This window comes from Camelus bactrianus, chromosome 3 (genome assembly GCF_048773025.1).
Source record: "Camelus bactrianus isolate YW-2024 breed Bactrian camel chromosome 3, ASM4877302v1, whole genome shotgun sequence".
NCBI classification, from domain to species: Eukaryota; Metazoa; Chordata; class Mammalia; order Artiodactyla; family Camelidae; genus Camelus; species Camelus bactrianus.
Window position 1 is genome coordinate 137,209,557 of NC_133541.1, and position 24,312 is coordinate 137,233,868.

The window sequence follows — 24,312 nt, forward strand, 5'->3', positions numbered from 1 at the left end:
CTGAAACACTGAGGGAGGAGACGGAAGCTCGCTCAGCACTGACGCTCCCTTTTCCCGACTCCAACAGGAGAAGCTGGGGTTCACAGCCGGAGGCTCTCAGCCCGGGGAGCAGCGCCCACACCACTGAGCTGGTCCCCAGGTAGCGGGAAAGGGAGAGGAGGGCAGCCCCGGGGTCGCGGGTCAGGGAAAGCGGGGGGGGGGGGGGACGCGGGCTGTAGCCCCGCTCGGAGGCCAGCCCCAGCCCCAGCCCCAGCCGCCCGTCCCCGTCCGGGTCCGCAGAACCCGCCCGCCCGGGACACAGCCAGCCCAGGGGTGGGGACGGGCCGGCGGCCGAGGAGAGGCAGCCCGGGAGGAGAGGACTCGCGGGCGGGAGAGGGGAAGGGGACGCCAGCCGCGGACTGAGGGGAGCCCGGCTGGGGCGAGAGGCGGCAAGTGCACACTTGGCCCTGGACAGCTGTGGCCGGGGCGCCGGGGCAGGAGCCAAAGTCCTACCGGGCGAAAGAGCTGAGAAGCCTTTGGGGCCGATCCCCGGCTCGGAGTTGCAGCTTCCAACCCTCGGTCCAGCTGGCACAGACTGCGCATGCGCAGGAGGGCCTGCGATCCTCTCTGTGTTCTGCAAGAGAAGTTGGGGAAGGGAGGGACGGAGAAGATGGGAGGAGGAGGGGAGAAGGGGAAAAGTGGAGGGAGAGACATGGACAGGAGGAGCAGAGAGAAGGCAGGGATCTGGAGTGTGGAGGAGAGTAGCAGAGATGGAGAGAAATAGTTTTAACTCTGGGGGCATCCTGAAGGAGGCAGCAGTCCTGCCTCTGCACACTTCTCTAACCCTTCAAGGCCCGCAGCTCATATTTTAACTCCCTGGCACAGCCCTCCACCCAAGGCCTCTGCAGGACCCCTACGGGGATCACACCCGTTGCCCCCAAGCGGAGCTGGGTTTCCTTTTGCTCTGGGAACCAAGCACCCGCAGGTGTTGTCGCTCAGAACTACCTTGGAAAGAGTACATATTCCCCTTTTACACGCTGGGACACAGGCAGGCAATATATCTGCCTTACCTCCACTGTCCCAGGTGTTGTGCTGGCGGGGAGCGGGAGGTACAAGGTCAGATCCCAAAAGGAGCATACTGCCTGAGTTTTGGTGCATAGTCCCCATCCTTCCTGGGTAAACCACTCCCCACACTCGGGGAACCATCAAGGGCACACAGTATGTCCCTGGGTGTGGGATAGCTGCCCTCAATTCCAGTGCCCATCTTGCTAGGAAGATAGGAGTGTTACTGAGTCCAAATTCATTCTCCTTAATGCAGGACAGGCCAGTAAGTTGGGAGACCAGGTGTTGGGGCATGAAATAGCAACTTTCTGTAGACCTAGATGGCAAACTAATGTCCTGGAAAACCATCTCCCCAAGTCAGAATTCAGGCTCCTTTCCTACGAGCTTGGTTTTTGCAATCTTCTTGATGTAGTAATTCTTTGTTGTTAGAATCCTTTGTTCTTGCAGCTATCTACCTGGGTCAGATCCCTGTAAACCTCCAACAAAACAAACGTTATTTTCTATTAGGTAACTTGTTATCTTTATATGAATGGAAAAGTGTTAAATATCCTTAAAGGTCAGAGCATTCAAAATAGGCTCTCCTGTATATTTTAGGCTCTAGGCAACATTGTTTTACAAGCAAGATGAAGCCTAGGAGACAGAGCACTGAGTTTAGTCAAAGGAACAGATCTAGTCAGATTTGTTCTTTTCTATTACCAGGGCAGAAGACACATGAGGATTTAAATCCCTTTAAGTTAAAAATAAGTAATATTTTAAAGGAATTTACATACATAGGTCGGAATGTGCATAGCATATCTGGAAAACACACAAAGGTTTGTAAACAGTGGCATCTCCAGGGAGGGCTGAAAGAAGAGAGGATGAGGGAAAACTTCTTTCACTTGTGTATTTTTGTGCTCTGTTTGAAATTTTTTAACCACATGCATGTATTTCTTTTTCAGTTAAAAAAAATGTGTAATGGAGCAAAGGAGTAGCAAGCTCAGCAAATAAAGCAGCCATGGAATCACTGAGCCATCACTTGATTTCAGCCAGGAAGCATTTTTTGACTCTCTCCTATGTGCCCAGTGCTGTTTTAAGACTTCTTTTATTTTTTTTCATAAAATAATAAAGTGCTATTCCTCACCCCTGCCCATGGCTGGTGGAAAACCAACTGAGTTTTTATTGAGTTGTTTTCCAAGAAGTAGAGATCAGTTATAAACAGAACACATCTTCAGGGCAAAACAGGCGGAGTGGTTTTCCAGCAGGCCAGATAGCTATGAAGGGTTTTCAACAGAGGCACACAGAGGCTGAGAAAGAAAGCCTCCAGGACCCTACAAAAAGCTGCCCAAACTGCCTTCTCCATGGCACTACTGAAATAGGAAAGAAAAAATCTGACTCCATATTAGATCTGTTCCTTTGACTTTAACCCTGTGCCCTGTTTCCTAGGCTTAGTCTTGTTGGTTCTGCACCTGTTGTAAAACAATGTTGCCTAGAGCCTGAAATATACAGGAGACCCTATTCTCAAGGCTCTGACTTTGAAGGATATTAACACTTTTCTATTCACATAAAGATAACAAGTTACAGAATAGAAAACAACATTTGTTTGTTGGAGGTTTACACGGATGTGACCCAGGTGAAGAGCTGCAAGAACAAAGGATTCTAACAACAAAGAATTCATACACCAAGTTTGCAACAACCAAGCATTCCCACTTCCCATTTTTAATATGAGAAGAGCCTGAAATCTGACTTGGGGTGATGGTTCCCCAGGACATTATTCTACCATTTCTCAGCTGGCTTTCCAAATTAAAGTCGCTATTTCTTGCCCCCAAAACCTGGTCTCCTGATTTATTGGCCTGTAATGCACGAGCAGAACAAGCCTGGACTCGGAAACACACACATTGGAAGTACCCATTTGGTATATTAAATGACCTGCTTCTACTCATCTTCCTGACGTTTTATTCTCTTGACCACTCCTGCTATGTTTATGAAAAACCTGTCATGTGGACACATTTCCACCTCTAGCCACTACCCTTCCAGGTAAGAACTGATGCCAAGAAGGCAATGGAAGTTGCTAGAAGGTATTACCTGGACAAAATAGAGCAGAAGTGGGTTCTGGCTGATGTTCAGGAGCAGGCTGGAACACCTGACAAGATGTTATAAGTACGGCTAGACAGCTGGGCACCAAAGGAGAAGCTTCTAAACTTCCATGAGGGACTTGTTGGATAGGAAGGAAAAGTCCCAGACTATAGCTCGGATCCCACCACGAGCTTCCTGGGCGAGTCTGGGCAAGTAATTTAAAATCTCTAGGCCCGTGCTGTCCAACATGGGAGCTACCAGCAACATGCAGGATTATGAAGTTATTCTGTAGCCAGACAGAATTATAAAAAGACATTTTATTGCAAAGGCCCAGCAGGTATAATATTTAAAAACGTTATTGGTTATCTTGACCTAACGAGATATTTTTGTATGTGTAGGTTTCTGTGGTTTGTAAGGCCTGTGACTAATGATTCCGTTACAGTGAAGTATTTTGAAATTATAAGTTACTGGACACAGTACCCTCATATCACAGTTGAAAAAAACTGATCCACATAAGCAAGGTGATCTGACTTATTAGTTATGAGCAGGGGCTCTGGGGCCAGCCTGCCTGAGTATAAATTCTCACTCTGCCTCCAGGGGGTTCTGTGTGAATCTTGGACAAATTATTGTTGTTTTTGTTGTCGTTGTTATTATTTGTGCCTCTTTTTCCTTACCTTTTAAGTAGCGAGGAATATGTAGACTCTATCTCCTACTGTGTTGGCAGGATTAAATGAGTAAACGTCTGTGCTGCCCACTTCCCTGGGTTTCAGCATTCTCCAGGCAATCAGTGCCAAACTCAGAGGCATTCTCCACTGTCTTCGTCAGTCTGGGGTGCTGTAACAAATTACCGTGGGTCGGGTGGCTTAAACAACCAGCATATTCCTTATGGTTTGGAGGCTGAGACTTTCAAGGTCAATGTATCCTTGAGAGGATTGCCAGCTCGAAGATGGCTGTCTTCCCAATATCTTCATATCCCAGAGAGCAGAGAGAAGCAAGCACTCTGGGGGCTTGTATAAGAACACTAATCCCATTCATGAGGGCTCTACTCTCATGACCTCATTTTATCCTACTAATCACGTCCCAAAGGCCCCACCTCCCAATACCATCACCCTGGGAGATGGGGTTTCGACATATGGATTTTGAGGGGATGCAAACATTCAGTCCACACATCGGCTAAGTCTCCCCAACATGCAGTCATCAAACCTGTAGCTAATTTCAAAGTAATATTTATGTCTCTCTGCCCATTTCCATTCCTACATCCACTATCACTGAAGCCCTGTTACATTTTATTCCTTATTTTTCTGGTAGAGATTTAATTGATTCCTCTAACTCCAATGCTCCCCTCGCTCCAGTCTGCTTAATAGCCCTGCCAGGTAGGTCTTCCTTAAAACACCTTCCACTTCACCTGGTTGTTTTTTAGTTGTAAATGTCAGAATCCTCTCCACACCCCATCCTATACCTTTAATCCGTTACACTACGGCTCACTATGTTATTTTCCTCTTACCAATGTAAGAAATTTCCATAAGCTTAAGAGCTTAAACCAGCACAGATTTATCAGCTTATGGCTGTGGAGGTCAGAGATCCAACACAGTTCTCATTGGGCTAAATTCAAGGTAGCAGCAGGGTTCCTTCCTTCTAGAGGGTCTAGAAGAGAATGTTTCCTTGTTGTTGTTGTTTTTTTCCAGTTTCCAGAGGTCACCCACCTTCCTTAGCTTGTGCCCCACGACTTCCTCCATTTTCATGGTCAGCAGCCTTTCTGAACATTGCTCTATGGCTACACCTCCCTCTGATTTTAAACTCAGCTGGGAAATGTCCTCCATTTCAAGGACCCCTGTGATTACATTCAGCCCACCTGGACAATCCAGGCTACTCGCCCTATTGTCTCATCTCAGGATCCCCTTGTCCCATCCCATTCAGGCATTATGAATGTGGCTGTGACACTCACCTTGTGTAACATTTCCTCTCATGGGCATTTTATGGTTCAAGGCACATATGAATGACTTTTTGTTTTTCTTCCTTAGCCTTTCTACATTCAGTATGTCTGGTGAGATTATATGAATCCTTTTTATTTGTCCCCCTGCACTAATCTTTAATAATGTATCATGGGTTTAAAATGCTAACTGATAGACAATTTAGAAGACAGAAATCCTCTAAGATTTTTGTCCTAAAATATCTGTCATGCATTTTGCCATGTACAGTAACATGTCACAGGTGGCTACCCTGTGGCCGGGGAGGGACATGATTCTGCCATAACACTCCCCTCATTCTCACCAATGTGCTGATCACCTAACCAAGGACCTATGCTCCCCGCTTCGCTCACTTCCTCCTCCTTTCCATTGACTACCCTGTTCCCATCGCTTCCTTCATTCAGCACATCAGGATTTCATGACCACATTCTTCTCTAAATGGAATGGGTATCTTGAATCTAATGTCTGACAACTGTTCTTACTGTATATGCACACACTGACCTGCACATAACCCCGTCCAGCTCTTTATTTTCCTAGAATCTCCCAGAGGAATCAGTTCCATGATGATGGTGATGATGATGATGATACTGACAATGATGACAGGGACCTCTCAAGGATTCTGATAAAGAGGGAATTAATAAAGGGAGGGAATCATTGCAAAATTGCCTCAGAGACAGGCTTAAAAGTAAATAACTGCTGTAGTGTTTAATGAAATTGACTAATATTTAACTATTTTTAAAACTTTATATCACTGAATTTAAAATTTTAACGGGAATTCTCATTCACCAGTAACCAAGATTCAACTCTAGGACCAAAGTCTAAGGATTTCAATCTTCTAACAAATTGTCCACTAGCCTTTAAAACACGTGATCCTTTTAAAAAGCTTAGTGCTGGGCTGAAAATAAGCAGGATTCATATAATCTCACCAGACACAGTGAATGTGGAAAGACTAAGGAAGAAAAACAAAAAGCCATTCATAACGTCTTGAACTTCACGTTGCTCACAGGAGAAAATGTTAGCCAAGGTGAGCGTCACATCAACATGACGCCTGAGTGGGATGGGGAAGCTGATCTTCCTCATCAGACATTTATCCTGATTTGTTAGATGCCAACACAGTTTCCTCATTGGATTTGCTTCTAACAAGTATGGAAGAATTTACGTTCTACCAAAAGCAGTCTAAACATTTTCCCCTGCTGTCAGGTCTCTGGACTGAATGTCCCCACAAGAAGGACATGAATATGTTTCATAGGGAATTCTTCCTGAGAAACAACAGGATTTTCGAGGGAAGAACTGCAGGCCCCCCATGGAGGGCTGGAGGAGTGCTAGAGGGGGCACTGGAAAAACAGCAGGAGTGAGTTCAGATACTACCGCTCAGGTTGCCAAAGACAGCATTGCTATCTCTGAGGATATGACATTCTCCCAAAAGTTCCATGAGTGAAGGTACCTGTGAACACTAAGCAGGTTGTTAAGAAACAGCAGCACATAATTTGCGTCACAGCTCAATTACAGTATGTTTTGATATTTGGAAAATAATTAGCCCATTTTCCTTTGAAACTGCAGCAGTAGCAATAGAAATAAAAAAGGCTGAGCCGTCTTGGAGACAACAATCAATAAACAATTCTAAATCTGCAGGATTCCTTGACGATATGCAAGCATGGAGCTAGATGTGTGCTGCAGATACCTCTTACTGCAGGGCTCACTCCTGCAAAGCATAGAACTAGTTTTCTCAGCAGACAGAGGGAACCAAATCAAGATTCCAAATCTTGAGAGATTTACTATATGGCAGGAAAGATCACACAAGTACATCCAGCCAAATATGAATAAATGTAATCAAATATTATCAAATGTGATTGGAGCACAGATGAAACAGAAATTCCTTTCACCTGGGATCTAGAGAGACTTCTTCAGAAAATGTGGCTTTGGAGATGGCCAAAGACATGGGTGGAAATTTGGCAGAACAGGATGTAAGGAATTTTAAAACTGATTCTAAAATTCATATAAAAATTCAAAGGATCCCAAATATCCAAAACAATTTTGAACAAGAAAAACAAAGTTGGAAGACTTGCACTATCTGATTTTCAGCCTTTTTTTTTTTTTTTTTAAACTACAGTAATCAGAAAGTATGGTGTTGGTGTAAAACAGGAAAATAGAATAATGGAGCAGAATAGAATGTTCAGAACTAAACCAACACTTATATAGACAATTGATTCTCAAAAAGGATGCAGTGGAGAAAGGATCTTTTCAACAAGTAGTGCTGGAAGAATTAGATAGTGATATGCAAAAAAAAAAAAAATGAACTTTGATCCACACCTCACAAAATATACAAAAATTAAGTCACAATGGATCATAGATCTTAATAGGAAATCTAAAACTATAAAACAGCTAGGAGAAAAAGCATAGGCTTAAGCTTTATGACCTTGGGTTTGGCAAATATTTCTTTGCTATGACACCAAAAGTATAATCTATTTTAAAAAGAAACTGATAGAGTGAACTTTATCAAAATGAAGACTCTTCAAAGCTGTTCTAAACACTGCTAAGCAAATGAAAAGACAAGCCTTAGACAGAAGCTATTTGCAGATCATATATCTGATAAAGTTCTCTCTTTGTATCTGATCCAGAATAAAGAGGTCTCAAAACTCAATAATAATGCAAACACCTGAATGAATGAATGAGGCCAGAAAACACACTTCAGTAAAGATATCCAGACGGATAATAAGCATATGAAAAGATGCTGATTAAAGATGCCATTAGTCATTAGAGAGATGCTTTCAAAAACCACAGTGAGATACTAGTACACATACATACAAGAATGAATACGATTAGAAAGACTGACCTTACAAAGTGCTGGTAAGGAAGTAGAGCAACCAGAGCTGATACACACCACAAGGAATTTACAATAGTACAACCATTTTGGAAAAGTCTTTAACAGTTTCTTTAAAAAAGGTAAATACCTATCTACCATATAACCCAGATATTCCTCATGTGGTGCTTTAGAAAAGAAAAGCATATGTCCATATAAAGGCTTGTAACCAAATATTCACTGCAATTTTATTTATAATAGCTCAAGTTGTAAATAACCCATGCATCCATCAAGAAGCAAATGGAGAAACAAATGATGGTCTATCCAAACACTGCTCACAACAAACTCTTCAGTAAAAACTCAGCACTAAACAATACTCTGCTATAAGAAAAATAAGCTATTAATACAGCAACACAGATGACTCTCAAAATAATTACACTGAATGAAAGAAGTCAGACAACATAGAGTAGATACTGCATTAATCCATTCATACAAGGATCTTGAAAATGCAGACCAATATGTTGTGATGGAAAGCAGATCAATGGTTTCCAGGGGAAGAGATGGGGAGGGAGGGAGGGACAACAAATGGCAGGAGAGAAGCTTTGTGGGTGATGGGTATGTTCACTCTCTTGAATGTGGTCATGGTTTCTTGGGGATATACTTATGTCAAAACGTATTAGCTGTACACTTTATACGTGTGAAAATTACTTTGCCAAGTATACCTCAAAGCTGTTTTAAGAAAAAAGGCACTTCAGTCCTGATCCACCTCAGCGCCTGATTGGAGCGACATGATCAGTCCCTCACCCTGTTTGCCTAACAGGAAGGTAGAAAACCTCTCACGGAAAATAACATATGGATTTTTCATTTGCAATGTCTGCCATGTAATAAATAATTTCAAGACATGCAACATGTCAAGACTATATAACGGATAATATGAGAATAAGAAACATTAGACAAAGGATGCAAACCCCCAGGTGATGTAGGCATCAGAGTTACCAATAAAGGCTATAAAATACTTTTAATATATTCAAGAAAATAAGGAAATTATGGGAGAATAGACAACAGGGTAAAGACTTTCACCAGAGAAATATACTGGAATGTATTTTTAAGAGAAATCAAACAGATAATCTAGAACTGAAGCCTTCAGCTCTGGAAACAGGTAAACAGAGCTAATTAGGATCCATTTTAAGTAAAACTTTCAGTAATGCCGGGTAAAATACAACAACAAATGTAACAGAGAGCTAACTATGGAAAGAGAAGTTCCCAGGTGTCAATACAAAGAGGACACTTAAAGCCCAGAGTGGTAATCTTGTGAGCTGATGCCACCACACCCTGGAGGGAAGGGGTTTTAATCTGCACATAAATAGAGATACAATGTCCATTTAGGAAAAAGGGTCCATACCAGATGTCGAAGACTCTTCCTTCATATCTATATAGTCAGAGACAGAGATGTAAAGTGGCAGCAGAGGTCACAGTGACACAGGGCCCTGGGCCAAGGAGTGTGAACACCTCTGCAAGCTGGGAAAGGTAGGAAGACGAATCCCTCCCTAGAGCCTCGGTGTGGAACGTAGCCTTGGCCACACGTTGGTTTAAGCCCACTGACAATGACTTTGCACTTCTGCACAAAAGAACAGTGAGATGATGAATGTGTATTGCTTTAAGCCACTGAGTCTGTGGTCCTTTGTTAGAACAGCAAAAGGAAATAAACTCAGGAACCAACATGAACATGAACCCCAAGCTGCCTGCTGTGCTGGCAAGAAGTTCTTTGTCTCTGAACCTGGGGGAGTCTCCTGTCTTCTGGCAGCATCCACAAACTACCTCATGCTAACTTGAGAGCTTGCAGAGGGTTCAATCTTAACCCTGCACAGTTCTTGATATTTAGTTAATAAAAATGATGGTGTCATCATGGGTATTTTTCCATCTTTTAAATACCCTTCAGTCTTCCAATAAAGCTACCTCTAATTGAGAGACAGTGTAAATAGTTTTCAAACTTCATAATAAATAACTGTGGTTTTATTTGGTTACTTAAATTATGAGTAATAATATTCACATTAGTAAAAGTTATTAAAATCAACATTGTTTAATGAAAATATCATTTCTTTTTGCATGAACATGTATTAACTACAATAAATGTTCCATGCTTTGTTCTACGATTTACTGTTAGAGCCTTAAAGAATAATATTTTCCTCAAAAGATATTATGGCAAAGGGATTTCTTTTGGTGGAACAGTTCCTACATCAAATCTGGTGCATGGCTCAGGCCACTGGGAACCTAGAGATGATAGATATTAGGAGGCATTATAAACACAAAATGATTTTTAAAGGAATTAAACAACTGGATGTGTGAAAACAAAGAATCTGAGAATATTCTAGTGAAATAAATGTATTTTTCAGCTTAAGCAAGACACTGGGTGAATAAATCTAAAATGAAAAAACCACCCAGAGATCAGCAGTGAGTCATGCATGCAGTGTGACTGATCAAAACCAAGTTGTTTCCAAACCAGTGTGCAGGCTTGATGCCTTCATGAATCAAGTCTGTGTGGCACCAGGCCATCTCGAATACATGTTGATGAGGTATTTATAAGCCCTTCACCATCCCAGCACAAAGCCCACACATGAGCCACAAGACCATCACCTACACATCTGCAAAAGACACAGCATGGTGAATAGCACTTTTCTTGTTCAGTAGCCGGTGGCAGGGCACTGTGAGCAGACAGAGATACAGGGACACAGAGACACAGAGGCACTTCCCCTCACTCAGCTGATAACCTTCCGTGCATTCCTGGGGACAGGATTGTCATAAAATGCACCATGGATTGATCCTCCTCCTAGGAAAGGAACGGTAGGTCTGTCCTCAGGTTGGAGCAAGGGTGGCCGGAGGATCTCAGAAGAGCTGTTTCAGCACAACCAATAGAAATGTCTGCCACCGTGACCAGGAGAGACAGGTCTCCTGCCATCCCGGTAGGCACTTGGGCTCCTGACAAAAGCTGGGCTCAGTAAAGGCTTGAGTAGAAGGCACAGACCTGAGGGATGCCCCAGCAAGAGACAGGAGGTAGGGCCTGGTTTATGCTGCTCTGGGTGTATCCCAGCCTCATCCGAATACGAAATCAGAAATTTGCAAAACAGCAGAGCTGGGATGGATCATCTACTCCAGACTCCTCACCTTACAGTTTAAAGGGTGGCAGCCCTGGGAGGCAAAGCAACGTGCTAAAGGCAGAGCGTGGAAGTGGCAGCGCCAGATGAAAAGCACCATGGCAACCCCGTTCAAGGCCGCTGACACTGAGGACGGGGCCAAGGTTTCCAACGAGGAGAATGAGACAGTGTAAATACTTTGTTCCCCCCAAAACCCCAAATGTTTACTAAGGCACAAAAACTCACCTTAACTAGCTCTCTTCTGAGGGGGCTCTCTTCTGTCTCCGTCTTTCTGTCTGTCTCCATTTCTCTCTCTCAGACACAAACACATACAATTTTGTGAAAGGGGACTTCCTGCCATACAAAGACAGACTTCACATCTTCAGAGAAACACTTGACAAAGCACATTTCCAATTCAAGTCTTTGTGTGAGGTCTGGGCAACTGGCTTATTTTCTAGAACAATCGGTGGTTCCAAAATCAGGAGATCATCTTCCCCAAAGGAAGAGTTCTGGTCCGTGTTGATGAAGCTGGGGGTGTCACATTTCATGAGCCCGTTAGGCTCCTTCTCTGGCCACCTGCTGCATCTGATGGCTTCCTGGAGCCGAACATCACTGTCAAGGGCTATGGTTGGGATACCAGCTTTGGCCTTGTCCATGCGGTCCACTTCATTGACGTAGCAGTGAAAGAGGGACCTAGATTCGTCATTGTGCTGCCAGAGAACCCCTTGGGCACCAGCGGTCTTCCAAAGTCCGACACAAAGCTGTTCAGTCTGAATCTCTTCTCGGGAGACTCCGCATTGCAATAAAGAAAACCAAAATAAAAGATCGCCCACACTCTAGCTCGGTGACCTGAAGACTTATAGTTTTTGATATCTGCTGAGAGCAAATCCCTGCACAGAGCATGCTGACAAGCACTGGAAGTGAGAGACATCACTTTCGAACACATACAATTACACCCAAGGCAAAAGTCTCGTGAGGGCCCTTGGACCATCCTGAAAAAACATCGCTCCCTGAGAATCCTCAATACTGGTGCATCGCACACCAGTGTTTCTCAGTGGGACACTCAGATCATCTTCATCAGAATTAGTTAAAGTGCTTCTTAAAATGCAGAATTCTGGGGTGCACACCCTCAGAATCTCCAGAATTAGGGACCGGCAGTCTGTATTTTCATAGCCACCAAGATCACTAAACATGCTCAGATTTAGCACCGCGGTCTACATCGGGTCACCTGAGCATCGACAATGCTGTCTCATGGGGTGGGGGGGGTGCCATATGTGTCAGTGTGCTGTCCTACCCACGTGTCTCCCCTGATTCTCAGAACTGACAGTGCAGTCCCATTGGGCAAGAAATACCACCATTTCACAATGCATACGCAGGGCGCCTGACTGACAGATACAATCAGTGCTAGGAAAGGGGACAAAACTCAGGTTCCTCATCGCTTGTTTCACTTACTGTGGGACAAATGATCAATTCAAGGGTAATAAATCAGTGTATGAGTGAATAACATGACTCTCGTTAGTCCCACGAGTGCCTGGAAGAGCGAGCCTGGGCACACTGAGAATCATAACAGCCCATCTACTTAATTGTCATCCTCCCCAGATTTATGTAAAGGTTACTTCCACCCAGGCAGTGACCCCTGAAGGGCAAGAATCATGTCTGAACACACTCTCAAATCCAGAACAGAACCTGACAACAATTAGGCTCTGGGGTCTGTGTTTAGCGAGTGTGGAATCTCAGTGATGCCAGCTCTTAGACCTTGCCTTCCCATCCCACCCCTCACGATATGGCCCTTATGACCAGCTCTCCCGGGGCTGGGGCCACGGAACCCATTTACAGGACTGGAAGAATCTGATCATATAAACCATCCCCCAGATTATCATCAAGAGTCACCTGCATTTCAGGGATCAGTAATCCCAGAAGCTTTGCAGTTCAGGCAGGTGAGGGATTTTTATATCAGCTCTGTCTTCTACTGTGACTGCCTGGGTGACATCAGACAAGGAATTCTCAAAAGCCTGAGCTTTTCCTTTCAGGAATAATCTAAATAACAAATCTCGTTGACCACTCAACAAGTGTGATGTGAAGATCAATGATTTACACAGGAGTACAACATTCACTAGGTCATGGATTTAGAATCAGAGAAAAATCATTTGAGAAAGATTGACAGAATGTAGCTTTAATGCAAATTTAAGTATTCTTACCTTTCAGTAAATCATCTTCTTCCCCAACTTATCACTTCACCCAAGTTTAAAAGATGTTTGAAAACAGGGATGAGTGTGCCAGCAATCTGGGACCCAATAACCTAAAATGTCACCTAGGAAAAAGAGGGGAGTAACACATTTTTAAAAAGCATGGTGAGGATGGCGGGGCCATCCCCCAACTCCAGACTAAGAAGCTCTAAGCAATACATTTCCTGCCTGCCTGGGGCATCAGCTGATGTGAAAACCCACCCAGAAACCTCACTGTCCAGCAGCTCCTGCGTAACACAGGCTACACTTTCTCAGAATTAAGAATTGGGGCCAGTAACCACTTTGCTGAAGAATAAAGACAAAGAAGAAGAAGAGCGTTATGCCCCTCCCCAGGGGAGAGCCCAGACCTTGGGCTGCATGCACTGAGCCTACCTCCCAGGAGAAGGATAAACTGGAGAAGGGCGTCCTGCGAAACTGGGACAGCAAATGTTGAGATGGGAACAAATTGACCGGCTGGCCAGGGACAGCCCCCTCTGTCGCTGCCTTGGCGGCTGCCTCCGCCCCCTCAGCACATCCTGCCCACTTCCGGTGGTTAAGCTGTCAGGGAAACAGTGCTTTGCGACCTGGGGCAACAGAGGCTGCCCCCAGGCCAAGCTGTGGGGGAAATGGGATCTAAACCACCAGCTCCCAAGCGGCAAGCTCCATACCCCCGCCAACAACCCGCCGCCCCCGCAGCCTACAGCACCCCCGGGGCAATATGTCCTGGAGAAGGGTGACCCAGGAATGAGGGGCAGCAGATGCCACCCCCACGTCAGGCCTCCAGAGAGATGGGAGCTTATCCTCCAGCCCGCCAGGGGCAGACCCCCCTCCTCTCCAACCCTTGATGTCACCGCGCCCACCTCCCAGGAGCAACCTGACCGGGTGTGGGGTTTCAGGCTAATCTTGGGCGGGAGAGGCCGTCCCCAGGCCAGGTCAGGGGAGAGGAGAAGAAGTGGCCCCATTAGGCGGGGCAGCCGGCCGTCGCAGCTGCCTCTGCCCCTCGACAGCATCGCGCCCGCCTCCCAGGAGCAAGCTGACCTGGAGACGGGCATCCGGCTTCTTGGGCAGCAGAGTACGCCCCCAGGTTTGGCCGTGGGGAAGAGGAGAGCAAATTGACAGGCTCCGCGCTGCAGGTCCTCTACGCCTGCCGTCGCCTCCCCCACACTTTAAAGGCACTTCCCAGGGCGCCCCTCCCCCAGCAGGCTAAATGGGACAGGTGTGTCTGGTGATCTGAGGCAGGAGAGGCCACTCCCACACCAGGCCATCGGGGAGACGGGAGCCAATCCACCAGCTCCCCAAGGCAGCCCCCTACCCCCGCAGCAGCCACCGCTCCTGCCCCCTGACCTCACGGTGGCCGCCTCTAGGGAGCAGGCTGACCTGGAGATGGACGTCCGGCGAACTAGGGACAACAGGGACCGCCCCCAGGGCAAACCACGGGGAGAAATGGGAGCAAATGGACCGGCTCCATGGGAAAACCTGCCGCTGCTGCCACCACCCCCAACGTAACACGCCCGCCTCCTGGGGCCAGGCTGACTAGGATACACGTGTCTCTTAACCCAGGGCAAGAGACACCGCCCCCAGGACAAGCCGCGGGGAAGATGGGAGCAAATGTGCCCGCTCCCCCGCTGCAGGCCCCAGACCCCCGCCACCCGTGCACCCTGACTACCCTGCCTCCCGCCCCCAGCAGGCAAAGTGGGAAAGGGTTGTCCCAGGACCTGGCGCAGCAGAGGCCGCCTGCAGGCCACGCGGCACAGACATGGGAGCTAATCCTCAAGCTCCCCCGGGGCAGCCTCCCTATCCCCGCAGCCACCACCATCCCAGCCCCCTGACTGCACCGCACCCATCTCCCAGGAGCAAGCTCACCTGGAGTCGGACCTCAGGCAAATCTCTGGCGGCAGAGGTCGCCCCCAGGCCAGGCCGCGGGGGAGAGAAGAAATGGAGCAGCTCCCTGGAACGGACCCCAACCCCCAGCCGCCGCCGCCGCCGCCGCCTCCCAGGACCAAGCTCACCTGGAGACCGGCGTCACGCCTCTACGGCAGCAGAAGCCGCCCCTGGCTCCGCCGCGGGGGAGAGCGGAGCGAATTGACCGGCTTCCGTGCGGCAGCCCCCCTATCCCCGTGGGCCCTGCACCTTAACCTCACCGCCTCCACTCCCCACTCAGCTTGCTGAGTGGGACAGGTGTGTGCAGCGACCTGGGGCAGCAGAGGCCGCTCCCAGGCCCGGCAGCCGGGAGAAGGCAGCTATTCCATCAGTTCGCCAGGGGCAGCCCCGCTCCGCCCCCTTGCCGCTGCCACCGCCCACTGACCTAACCGCCCCACCACCCAGGAGCAAGCTTACCTGGAGTCCAACATCTGGCGAATCTCCGGCGGCCAACACCCCCCAAGGCCAGGCTGCAGGGAAGAGAAGAAATCGACCCGCTTGCCCGGGCAGCCTCCCACCCACCGCCGCCGCCGCCGCCGCCGCCGCCGCCCCCTCCGCCACCCCAGACCATTGCACTAATCTCCCGGGGTCAGGCTGACTGCGAGGATGTGCACTTGCCTTCTGACCCTGGCCACGTGCCGGAGCACCTTCCTGCACCCCTACACTCCCTGTACCTCTGCACCCCTGCCACTCTCTGCCCTTCCGCACTGCCTGCACCCCCGCATCCCCTGAACTGCCTGCACCCTCCACAGCCCCTGCACCCCTGCCACCATTTACACCTTTGCACTGCGTACACTCCTGCACCCCTGCTTGTCCCACACACCACCTCTTGGGCCTGTGGCAGTCTCTGCTGTTAGACCAATGCACAGGAACTCACATCTTTGCCAGTATATGATGCATCAGTGGACGTCTGGGGTTGGCTGCAGGAAGGTACATGTTCCCGGTCACTAGCCTGGGCCACTAGGGTGATCTCTGTGAGGTCACCCAGGACGGGCTCAGAGATGCTGTTCTCTGGGAAGAGAGGAGTTGAAACCGGTCTTGAGGGCAGAGCTGTGCTCACCAGGTCGTCCACGCTTCATGTTTTACACAGGGTTTCGGAGAAGTGAAATTGATCCGGCCAAGTAAGACCGGCCTGCTGTGCGCCCACCTCAGTCCTGGGCTCTGAGGCAGACCGACTGGCTCCCACCATCAGGACACAGTTTGGGCATCTGAATGGTCCCTTGGAGGCATCCTATCACTTCTCAGGAAGAAGTCTGGCTGCTTCCACCCTATGGCCCTCCCTCCCACTCTGCTGGCCTCAGGAAGGTTCCTTATTTGGGGAAGAATGCAGCCCACCCCCTACCCCACCCCTCACCTTTCTCTAACCCAGGCTGGTGCTTTCTCTGCCCTTCAGAGTCTGGAAAGCCATTTCTCTTCAGGTATGTCCCTTCTGAGATGGACTTGCTTCCACTCAATTCTAGGCGAGGATGCACCATGGAATGCACTGGGTAAGAGAACCAAAATAAATACTTTCTTCTGTGAGGTTTTCTGTTTATCTACTGGGGCTGGGCTGTGTGTAGTTTGCTACAGCTATTCGTGCGAGAGGCTAAAGCCACCCGTGAGTCCTTGTTTCCATCTCCCCGCTGTCTTTGGGTTTTCCCTAGACACTCCTGAGACATTTACTTCTTTTAATTTTATTCCTGTTATAACACAGGGGCCCTACTGAAATGGAGGTAAGGTGTTGGGGGAGTGGGACAGAGCAGGGCATTTGTAGTCCTGTGATTAGTTCTCATTGAGCCTGTGCCCTGAGCTGTGACCTCCACAAGTGTGTCTCTTTCCCCCACCCCAATTTGGGTGACACAGAAGGTATTTCCCTTCCCCCAGGTAGGTTAGGCTCTGGTAAAATAATTTCTCATTAAAAAAAAAAACAAAACACAACCCCCCACAATGGAAGAGAATGTTCTGGGTGTATTTCAATAGAGCTATTTTTTCCTTTCCTGGCAGGAACCATGAGGAGTTTTCCTATGATCTTCACTCTGAGAACAGGAAACGGTCCTGGAAGTAAAATGCATGAAAAAGAGCAGGGGGCCCCTCTGACTGGCCCCCTGGAGTTGTCACACTCGGACATCCCCACGCTGAGCCTCCAGCTGGCCTCAGGGACCTGTTAAATCTGCCTGCCCCCGGGGTTCTTACAAAAGCGGGTTCTGCCCTGGGAGCTGTGACTCTCCAAGCCTGCCCGGCTGCCTCTCTGTGTTGGGAGCAGCTTTCCCCCTCAGTTTTCTTGTGGATCTAAGAAGAGCAGTGGGTTTGCAGCTCCCTCAGCTCTGGTGTTGTTTTCAGGACAGAAGGAGCAACTTCTGAGCTCCACACGAGCTGGACCAGAGGCTGGAAGCCTCCCCTCCTCTGCCTCCATGCAGACAATCAGTGGCTGTGGTTCTGGCCGAGTTTCTGAAGATGTGGATTTAAACACACACATCCCAGCCCCCACAGGAGCACACAGTCCCATAAATCCCTACAACTTCCACTGGTAACTACGGAACTGATGAGGACACGGGTTTCGGGGCTGCAGAGGCCTGACTGCATGACTTTCTCCGTGGCCTATTAATGTGGTTGTTATGGGCCTTGTCTGAAGTGGCTTGCTTACCGCACCTGGTACATGGGAAATATAAAATAAGTACTAGAACCTCCACTTTTTCTCCCTCTTGGGCCTTCCAACCTAAAAAGTAATACGTGAACTCAGACGGCCTAGTCACCACAATGAGGTCCGACCAGCCCGGCTCTCCTGAGTGATGGACACTGACTTGCGCATTAACTCGGAACAGTAGGGGAACCGCCTTCCTCTAACTGGGCATCTCCCCACACCAGGCACGCCCTCAGCTGAGAAGGGGCCAACTCCCCCATTGAGGTGTGTGCTGGTGGCTTCAGTGTGACCTGGCCCTGCCGGGACATGAACCTGCAGTGAGGTGGAGTGTCAGGAGGAGTGGGGTCCCTGCTGGGGCAGCAGGGGGCCTGGTAGCACCCTGTGCAGCCTGGTGCCTGAGGCTCCCCAACATCTCCTACGGCCCCCGGGTCGGCTCTGGTCTGGGCCACTCCATGCACCCTCCCAGTATCTTTTCATTAAGTCCCTTTTTTGCTTTTATCAGCCAGAGATGGCTTCTGTTGCTTGTTCAGTGAAACAGTGCATCAGGAAACCAGACTATTTCTAAGATCAGTAAAATACGAACTTTGGTCAGCTCGCCGGGCAGACCGTGCAGCACAAATTCCCGCACAGGGCTGTGCAAATGCCTTACGTGAAGGGTCCTCATCATCTGTCTTCAGAGATACAGAAGCTCGTGGTTCAGGTAAAACCTCAGGGAGGGATTGAGGAATCCAAAGCTGGTTGGTTTCAAAGACTAACCGGTCAGAACAGACCCCTGAGCTGTGGTCAGAAGCCTGGCTCAATGTCACGCAGACTTAGCACCCTAATGTCCAGTGGGGCCGGTGCTGTTTCCTTTACAGGCTCTCGTTGGGGGGTCACTGTAGCCCCTTACACTCAGCAGGGAATCCAGCCCTCTTAGCCCCCACCCTGAGTGTTCCATGACACAAATCTCGGGAGTGTTTAATTTTCATCTTTGTTTAGGAGGATGAATGTGGGGCAAGAGGAGAGATAAATTCACACTTAGTGACACCAAGTCACAGCCAGTACCTCCTCCTCGGAGAGCTATGTGCTCCCACAGTGGTGGCTGGGGGCCTGGGCAGAGCCCCTCCTCTGGTCACAGAGGGACTCACTCCTCTGACTGCAACTGATGGGTTGGACAACCAATCCAGAGGGGACAGAGCATCTTTCCCGGGAATTTGGAACTGACACACAGAAATTAATTTCACTCATCTGGGGATTGGGAGGAGGGTGGGAATCAAATGAAACCAGAGCAGTAGAGAAAGTTACAAGTGAATGAGAGAGACAGAGAGACTGAACTTGTGAGAGTAAATAGTGTGAAGGAAGGATTACAATCAGGGCACAGAGGAATTCCAGCTCCTGGCAGTCTAGTGTGTCCCAGCCCATCAACAAACCTGCGGGATGGTTAACATCATTCCAGTTTTGCAGATTAGGAAACAGGCTGAAAGAGACGGGGGTTGGCTTTGGGTGCACAGTTAATTTAATTGCCACTGGACCCCTCACTTCCCACTGCCTGAAGGCACCATGATCCTCACAGGGACCCTGCAGTGCTGACAGCCTAGCACCCTGATCAAAGGGACCCTGCGGGAGTGGGAACCTCTCTGAGTTTGGAGAGTTCCCTGCACCGAGATTCCATGCATCAGCCGGCTCCCGCTCACCCCAGGTTAACGTCTCCCCAGCTGTGTAGTCTCCCGACCCGCTTCCCTCCCTGCCAGGCACCCCCGTTCTTACCACCGAGTGTACTGCAGGAATTCAGGCACAGGGATGCCCAAAGCAACACGAGCCCACCGGCTGTACAAACAGCAGACTCCCAGCCCCACCTGCGCTCCATGGGGATAGTAGGTGTCCTCACCTTTCATGTACCTAAGGCAATCTGTTTCTTCAGCTGGAGGCTATAGAGAAAAATAAAAGGTCCAAAACATTGTTCAGTGAGGAATTCCTCCAAGGACCTGACTTCAGAGTCTACAAACAGTTGTGCTGGCCGCTCTTACCCCCGGACATTGGGTGAGGTGGATTATTGATCAGCACAATCGCCGGTGGCCCAGCTCCTGGGCTTGGCTGCCCAGAGGGGGCTGGGGGAATGGGTAAGGCCAGGGCACTCAGGAAGAGCACAGAGGACCTGACATCTCGCCTCCGCAGTTGTAAACCCTTCCTCAAATCTCAAGGCATCGGACAGAGTGCAGCCACCACAATAATGAGATGTTCCCATCACTTCACTCACTCCTGTTGGTTCACTTACGTGCTGAGCATCCACTGGGTCACAGGACATGACACACAGGATGGCCGATGGGACAGGCTTGGTACTTCCCCCTGGATCCTGTTCAATCTGATGGAAGAATGATCACTCATAAACGGTTTCTCAAAAGGATACATAGACAGGAGACAAACTGCAGAGTGAATCAAATTTTAAAATATAAATGAAGATCCCCCAGTCTCCCCGCCTAAGGTTAACAGCATAAAGAAAATAGATCTTGCCTTTGATCACCAAGGAAGTGGTCATCCTCTCTCAGGAGGAAAGGAGAGTTAATCTTTGAGCAGGACACAGAAGTGCTCCATCGAATTGGACCAGGACCTCTGCTTTCATTCAGCAAATCTGTATAAGCTCCTACTACTTATGGGAATCTAGTAACTATACCCATTCCCAAGGCTCTTGGGCTTTATTAGTCAACAAAATAGACACGACTCCCCATCACTGGGGGCTCAGAGTTTTAGCAGAGAAAACAGGCAACATGATGGGGGTAGCAAGAGCTTGGGGAAAAATAAGAGTGATATGAGCAAACTCAGGTGATGGTGGTGGGGTGGGAGGCAGGCAGGAGGGAATAAGGCAATCCTGGCAGATCTCAAGGAGTAATGAACTTGAAGCAGAATAGATCCGGAGGAAGAAGGAAGAGCCGGAGCCAGAGGCCCCCAGAGTGATGGGGAGAGTGTGGGCGGAGAGGCAGAGCAGGCCGGGTCCTCGAAGACTTTGGGACGACTTTGGCTCCTAATGGAATGGTGACCCTTTTAGTGAGTTTTGATGGGATGGGTGATGTCCAATTTATGCTTTTGTTTTGAGTTTTCTTGGGAGGAGGTTAATTTATTTATTTTAGTGAAGGTGCTGTAGTTTGAACCCAGGATCTCATGCATGCTAAGCATGCACTGTATCACTGAGCTACACCCACCCCCTCAATGTATGCTTTTAAAGGCTCCCTCTGACTCTGTGTGGATGAGATTGTAGAAAAGCAAAGATGGAAGAAGTAGGCTAATTGGTGTCCAACAAGGGGTTGAAGGTGGCTCCTAGGAGGGTGGGGAACAGGGAGTATGTGGTTAATGATTTCAGAGTAGCCAGAATTTTCTAACAAGCTGGATTTGCTGTCTGTGTGTGTGTAAGAGAAAGAGAGAGAAAGAACATGGTTCCAACATCTGGACCTGGAAAATGGGATGGATGTCCTCTCCATCCACAGGGGATGGGGCTGAGCAGGTGGAAAGGGGCTGGAATCAGCTCAGTTCTTCAATGTCATGATTAAGGAGTCTATTAGATATTGCCACAGAAATGCCTAATAGGTAGAGGAGTCTGGGGTTTTTTTTCTTTCTTTTTAACATTAAAAAATATAATTTAAATGTATTAATTTTATTATGTGAATGGATTTGGAATTTTATTTCATGCCAAGGTATATGTTATAATAGCCAAATGGAAAATATATCAGAAAAGGGGAGAAATGAGGGCTTTCACATAAACTGACTGTCCATAACGTAGGTAAAATTTCAATGAAACAGTCTTCAGTGCAAAAACCTCATCTTGGTGTTACATAAAATTAAATGAAAAAGGACTATGTTGATGTATCATTATTTCATGTTACATAGTAGCCCCAAACAAACACACTGTTTAACTATGAGGCTTGTAGAAATACTATTCACTTTATTGACATAAATACAGAAATGCAGAAAGGTTCTAAGGTAGAATAAGCATCTTAGTGGAAATAATAGAGATCTGAGCATTTCACATGATATGTATGGACTGATTCAAAATTTGGAAAAGTAATTTACACAGTAGAACATATGTATGAATGTGAAAGCAAGATGAATGAAAGAAAAAGAATATGAGTATCAGGGAGAGAGTTCCAAATGGAAAAGGCCAATCAGGGAGTTTTGGACAAATCGAGAAATTGATGGCATGTCAATATCCAAGTCTGGTTGCTTCCACCAAAAGTATAGCAGTGAGATAGAGGAGAGACCCAGGACCCAACTCCGAGGCACATTCGCAGTAAATATTTGGAAAAAAGAGGAGACGTTGGCAAAAGACCAGCCAGTGGATCGAAAGCAGAGCGATGGGCTGGAGGCCAAGTGAAGCAGGAACACGGGGGAGGAGAAATGGAAGAGCTGGGTCAAATGCTGCCAAAGGGCCACGCATGATGAAGACTAAAAACTGACCACTATATTTAGCAACGTGGGGTCACTGATGGCCTTGACAGAGCAGTTTCCATAGAGCGAGGGATCAGGGGGAAAGCCAGAGTGGGTGCAAAAGGGAATGGCTCAAGAGAATATGCAGACAGTGAGTTTAAACGACTCATTAAAGATTTGCTGCAAAGACATGGGGTGGCAATTGGTGGGGGCCAATTAGAGTCAAGGAGTGCTGTTTGTTTCTTTTAAGAGGATGGACTTTTATATACTGATAGGAGCCAACTAGCAGGAGAACAAAATAGATGAGGTAGTGACAGAGAGGATGGATGTGGGAGTGACAGCCCGGAGAAGATTGTATGGATGGGCCCCCTGGTGACTTTTGGATGATCTGGCTTTCGATGTCACCTGTAATAAGAGGTGGGGCAGCGAGAGTGAGGTCACAGACATCAGAAGGCGAGCGGATGTGCTGGGAGTTGCTGGTGAAAGTTCTCTTCTGTTGGCTTCAGTTTGCTTGGTCAAAGTAGAAAAGTAAACTTACCAGCTGAGGGACGAGAAGGAAGAGTTACTGGAGTCATGAGCAGAAGATACAAAAGAGCCTTCAGGGACAATGGGACAGTGAAAAGAGCAGAGGGAGACGGGGGGAGTGTGCTCCCAGAAAGTTACGTTTTATCTTTGAGGTCCCCAAGTGTTGGATGTGTGATTGCCCTTCCTGCTGTCTACGAAATAAAAATTGAGTATGGTCCAGGGAAAATGCTATTTCATTCTAAGAGGCTGCCTGTTTCTCAGGAACGGTCATCTTAAACTGCAAACACTACAAAAATGTTGAAAAGAAGAACTTGTGTACCCAATGACCCACTATTTTCTATAAATTTGGTTGCTATTTAGTTCCCCTATCAATACCACAGAACCGATACTGCCTAGGATGGAGATACATCGATGCTTAAATGGAAATGAAATCTGTATCTTTTTCCTAAACTCCATGGCTTCCTTAACATCCCATTCCCCTTGGAATTTAGGGGTGTCCGGTATAAGAAATAAGAAACAGTTTGAGAAAATCCCGGCTCAGAATTACACAGCACAACCTCAGCTCAGAAGTATAGAGCCATAAAAATGTTTAGAAGCAAAACTCCATAACTACTCTTAAAGAATTTTGCAAACCTGGGCCTGCCCAGATGTTTCCAAACTGGAGAGGTACTCCAATCAGTTGACCGGTACGGGAACCAGAGGCTGGTCAGCCTTTTCTGTAAAAGCCAGAGAGTAAATATTTTCAGTTTTGCAGATCATTTTGTTGTAACCATGCAGGTCTGCAATAAGAAAGCGAAGAGCACTGGGAGACACGAAACAAATGGGCATGCCCACACCCTCCCTTCCACTCAGGGCAGCTTCTCTGTGGTGGGGAGCTTTGCCACAATGACTTGTTTCTTTGTTTCCATTGGTTTCTTTGTTTCCACCTTACTGCTCAAACTCAGAACTTCAAGTGAGCCTGGTCCTTCAGCATCCATGCAGAAAGAAGGCTGAGCGGGGGTGGGGATCCCACCTGACAGAGAAGAGAGATGGCTTGTCACCATGACATGAGACAATCACACCTTCCGGGGTGAAAGGGAACAAAGATAAGGGAGGGGCACAGCAGTGGGACCCCTGGGTCACCTGCCAGGCTTGCTCTCCCTCCACGGCCACCCTGGGGGCCTGGGTGGTGTTGGAACTCAGCTACAGTGATTAGGCTGAGGGGACTCAGGATAAAGGACCCTCCGTCTCCACACCGGGTTCCAAACGCAGCCTCTCTAAGTCTACCCTCTGAATTTCTGGAACTCAGCTGGAAGAATGCATGATCAGGCCAGACCCAGAGCCCAAGCCAAACACGACAAGGGTCACGTGGGGTTGTAACCCGGTGCTCAGCGGTCGGGGTCTCCTTGCAAATCTGCAGAAATCCCTGTTCTGCCTCATTCCTGGGAGAAACCCCACATCTCTTCCTGCTCTGTCTGTTCTTCTCTTGAGGCTATTGTCCTGGAGGGATGCAGAGTCCTTGAACCTGGCCCTCCAAACGTACATAAGCAGCCTGTTCAATAAAACAAATTATGCACTTTTTCACATTTGCCAGTTTTTTGATTCCAGAAAGGCTGCGGGACTCTTTCTCACTGTCTCCTGTGCCCCCACCACTTGG

At 47.9% G+C, this 24,312-nt stretch overlaps 1 protein-coding gene across 8 annotated transcripts; it reads right to left on the reverse strand.

Moving 5' to 3' along the window:
- LOC141577153 (uncharacterized) lies at positions 1 to 23,979 on the reverse strand. Of its 8 annotated transcripts, none has more exons than XR_012505794.1 (13): positions 23,310 to 23,979; positions 20,011 to 22,692; positions 19,503 to 19,663; positions 19,166 to 19,212; positions 16,491 to 16,619; positions 16,014 to 16,147; positions 14,077 to 15,606; positions 13,610 to 13,774; positions 13,190 to 13,302; positions 11,238 to 11,781; positions 3,768 to 3,927; positions 493 to 723; positions 1 to 128 (listed from the first exon to the last, which is right to left on the reverse strand). XR_012505794.1 is itself a non-coding variant. In XM_074361272.1 (12 exons), the coding sequence occupies exons 1-6, from the start codon at positions 22,596 to 22,598 to the stop codon at positions 15,550 to 15,552; spliced, it is 489 nt and encodes a 162-aa protein (XP_074217373.1). In that variant the 5' UTR covers positions 22,599 to 23,261; the 3' UTR covers positions 4 to 128; positions 493 to 723; positions 3,768 to 3,927; positions 11,238 to 11,781; positions 13,190 to 13,302; positions 13,610 to 13,774; positions 14,077 to 15,549. The 8 variants fall into 8 exon arrangements, 3 of the variants coding, with proteins under 3 accessions (XP_074217373.1, XP_074217371.1, XP_074217372.1); XR_012505796.1 differs by having other exon boundaries at positions 4 to 128; positions 20,011 to 20,097; positions 23,310 to 23,969; XR_012505798.1 differs by lacking the exon at positions 23,310 to 23,979 and having other exon boundaries at positions 4 to 128; positions 19,624 to 19,663; positions 20,011 to 21,139.
- Between the last annotated feature and the right edge of the window lie 333 nt (positions 23,980 to 24,312).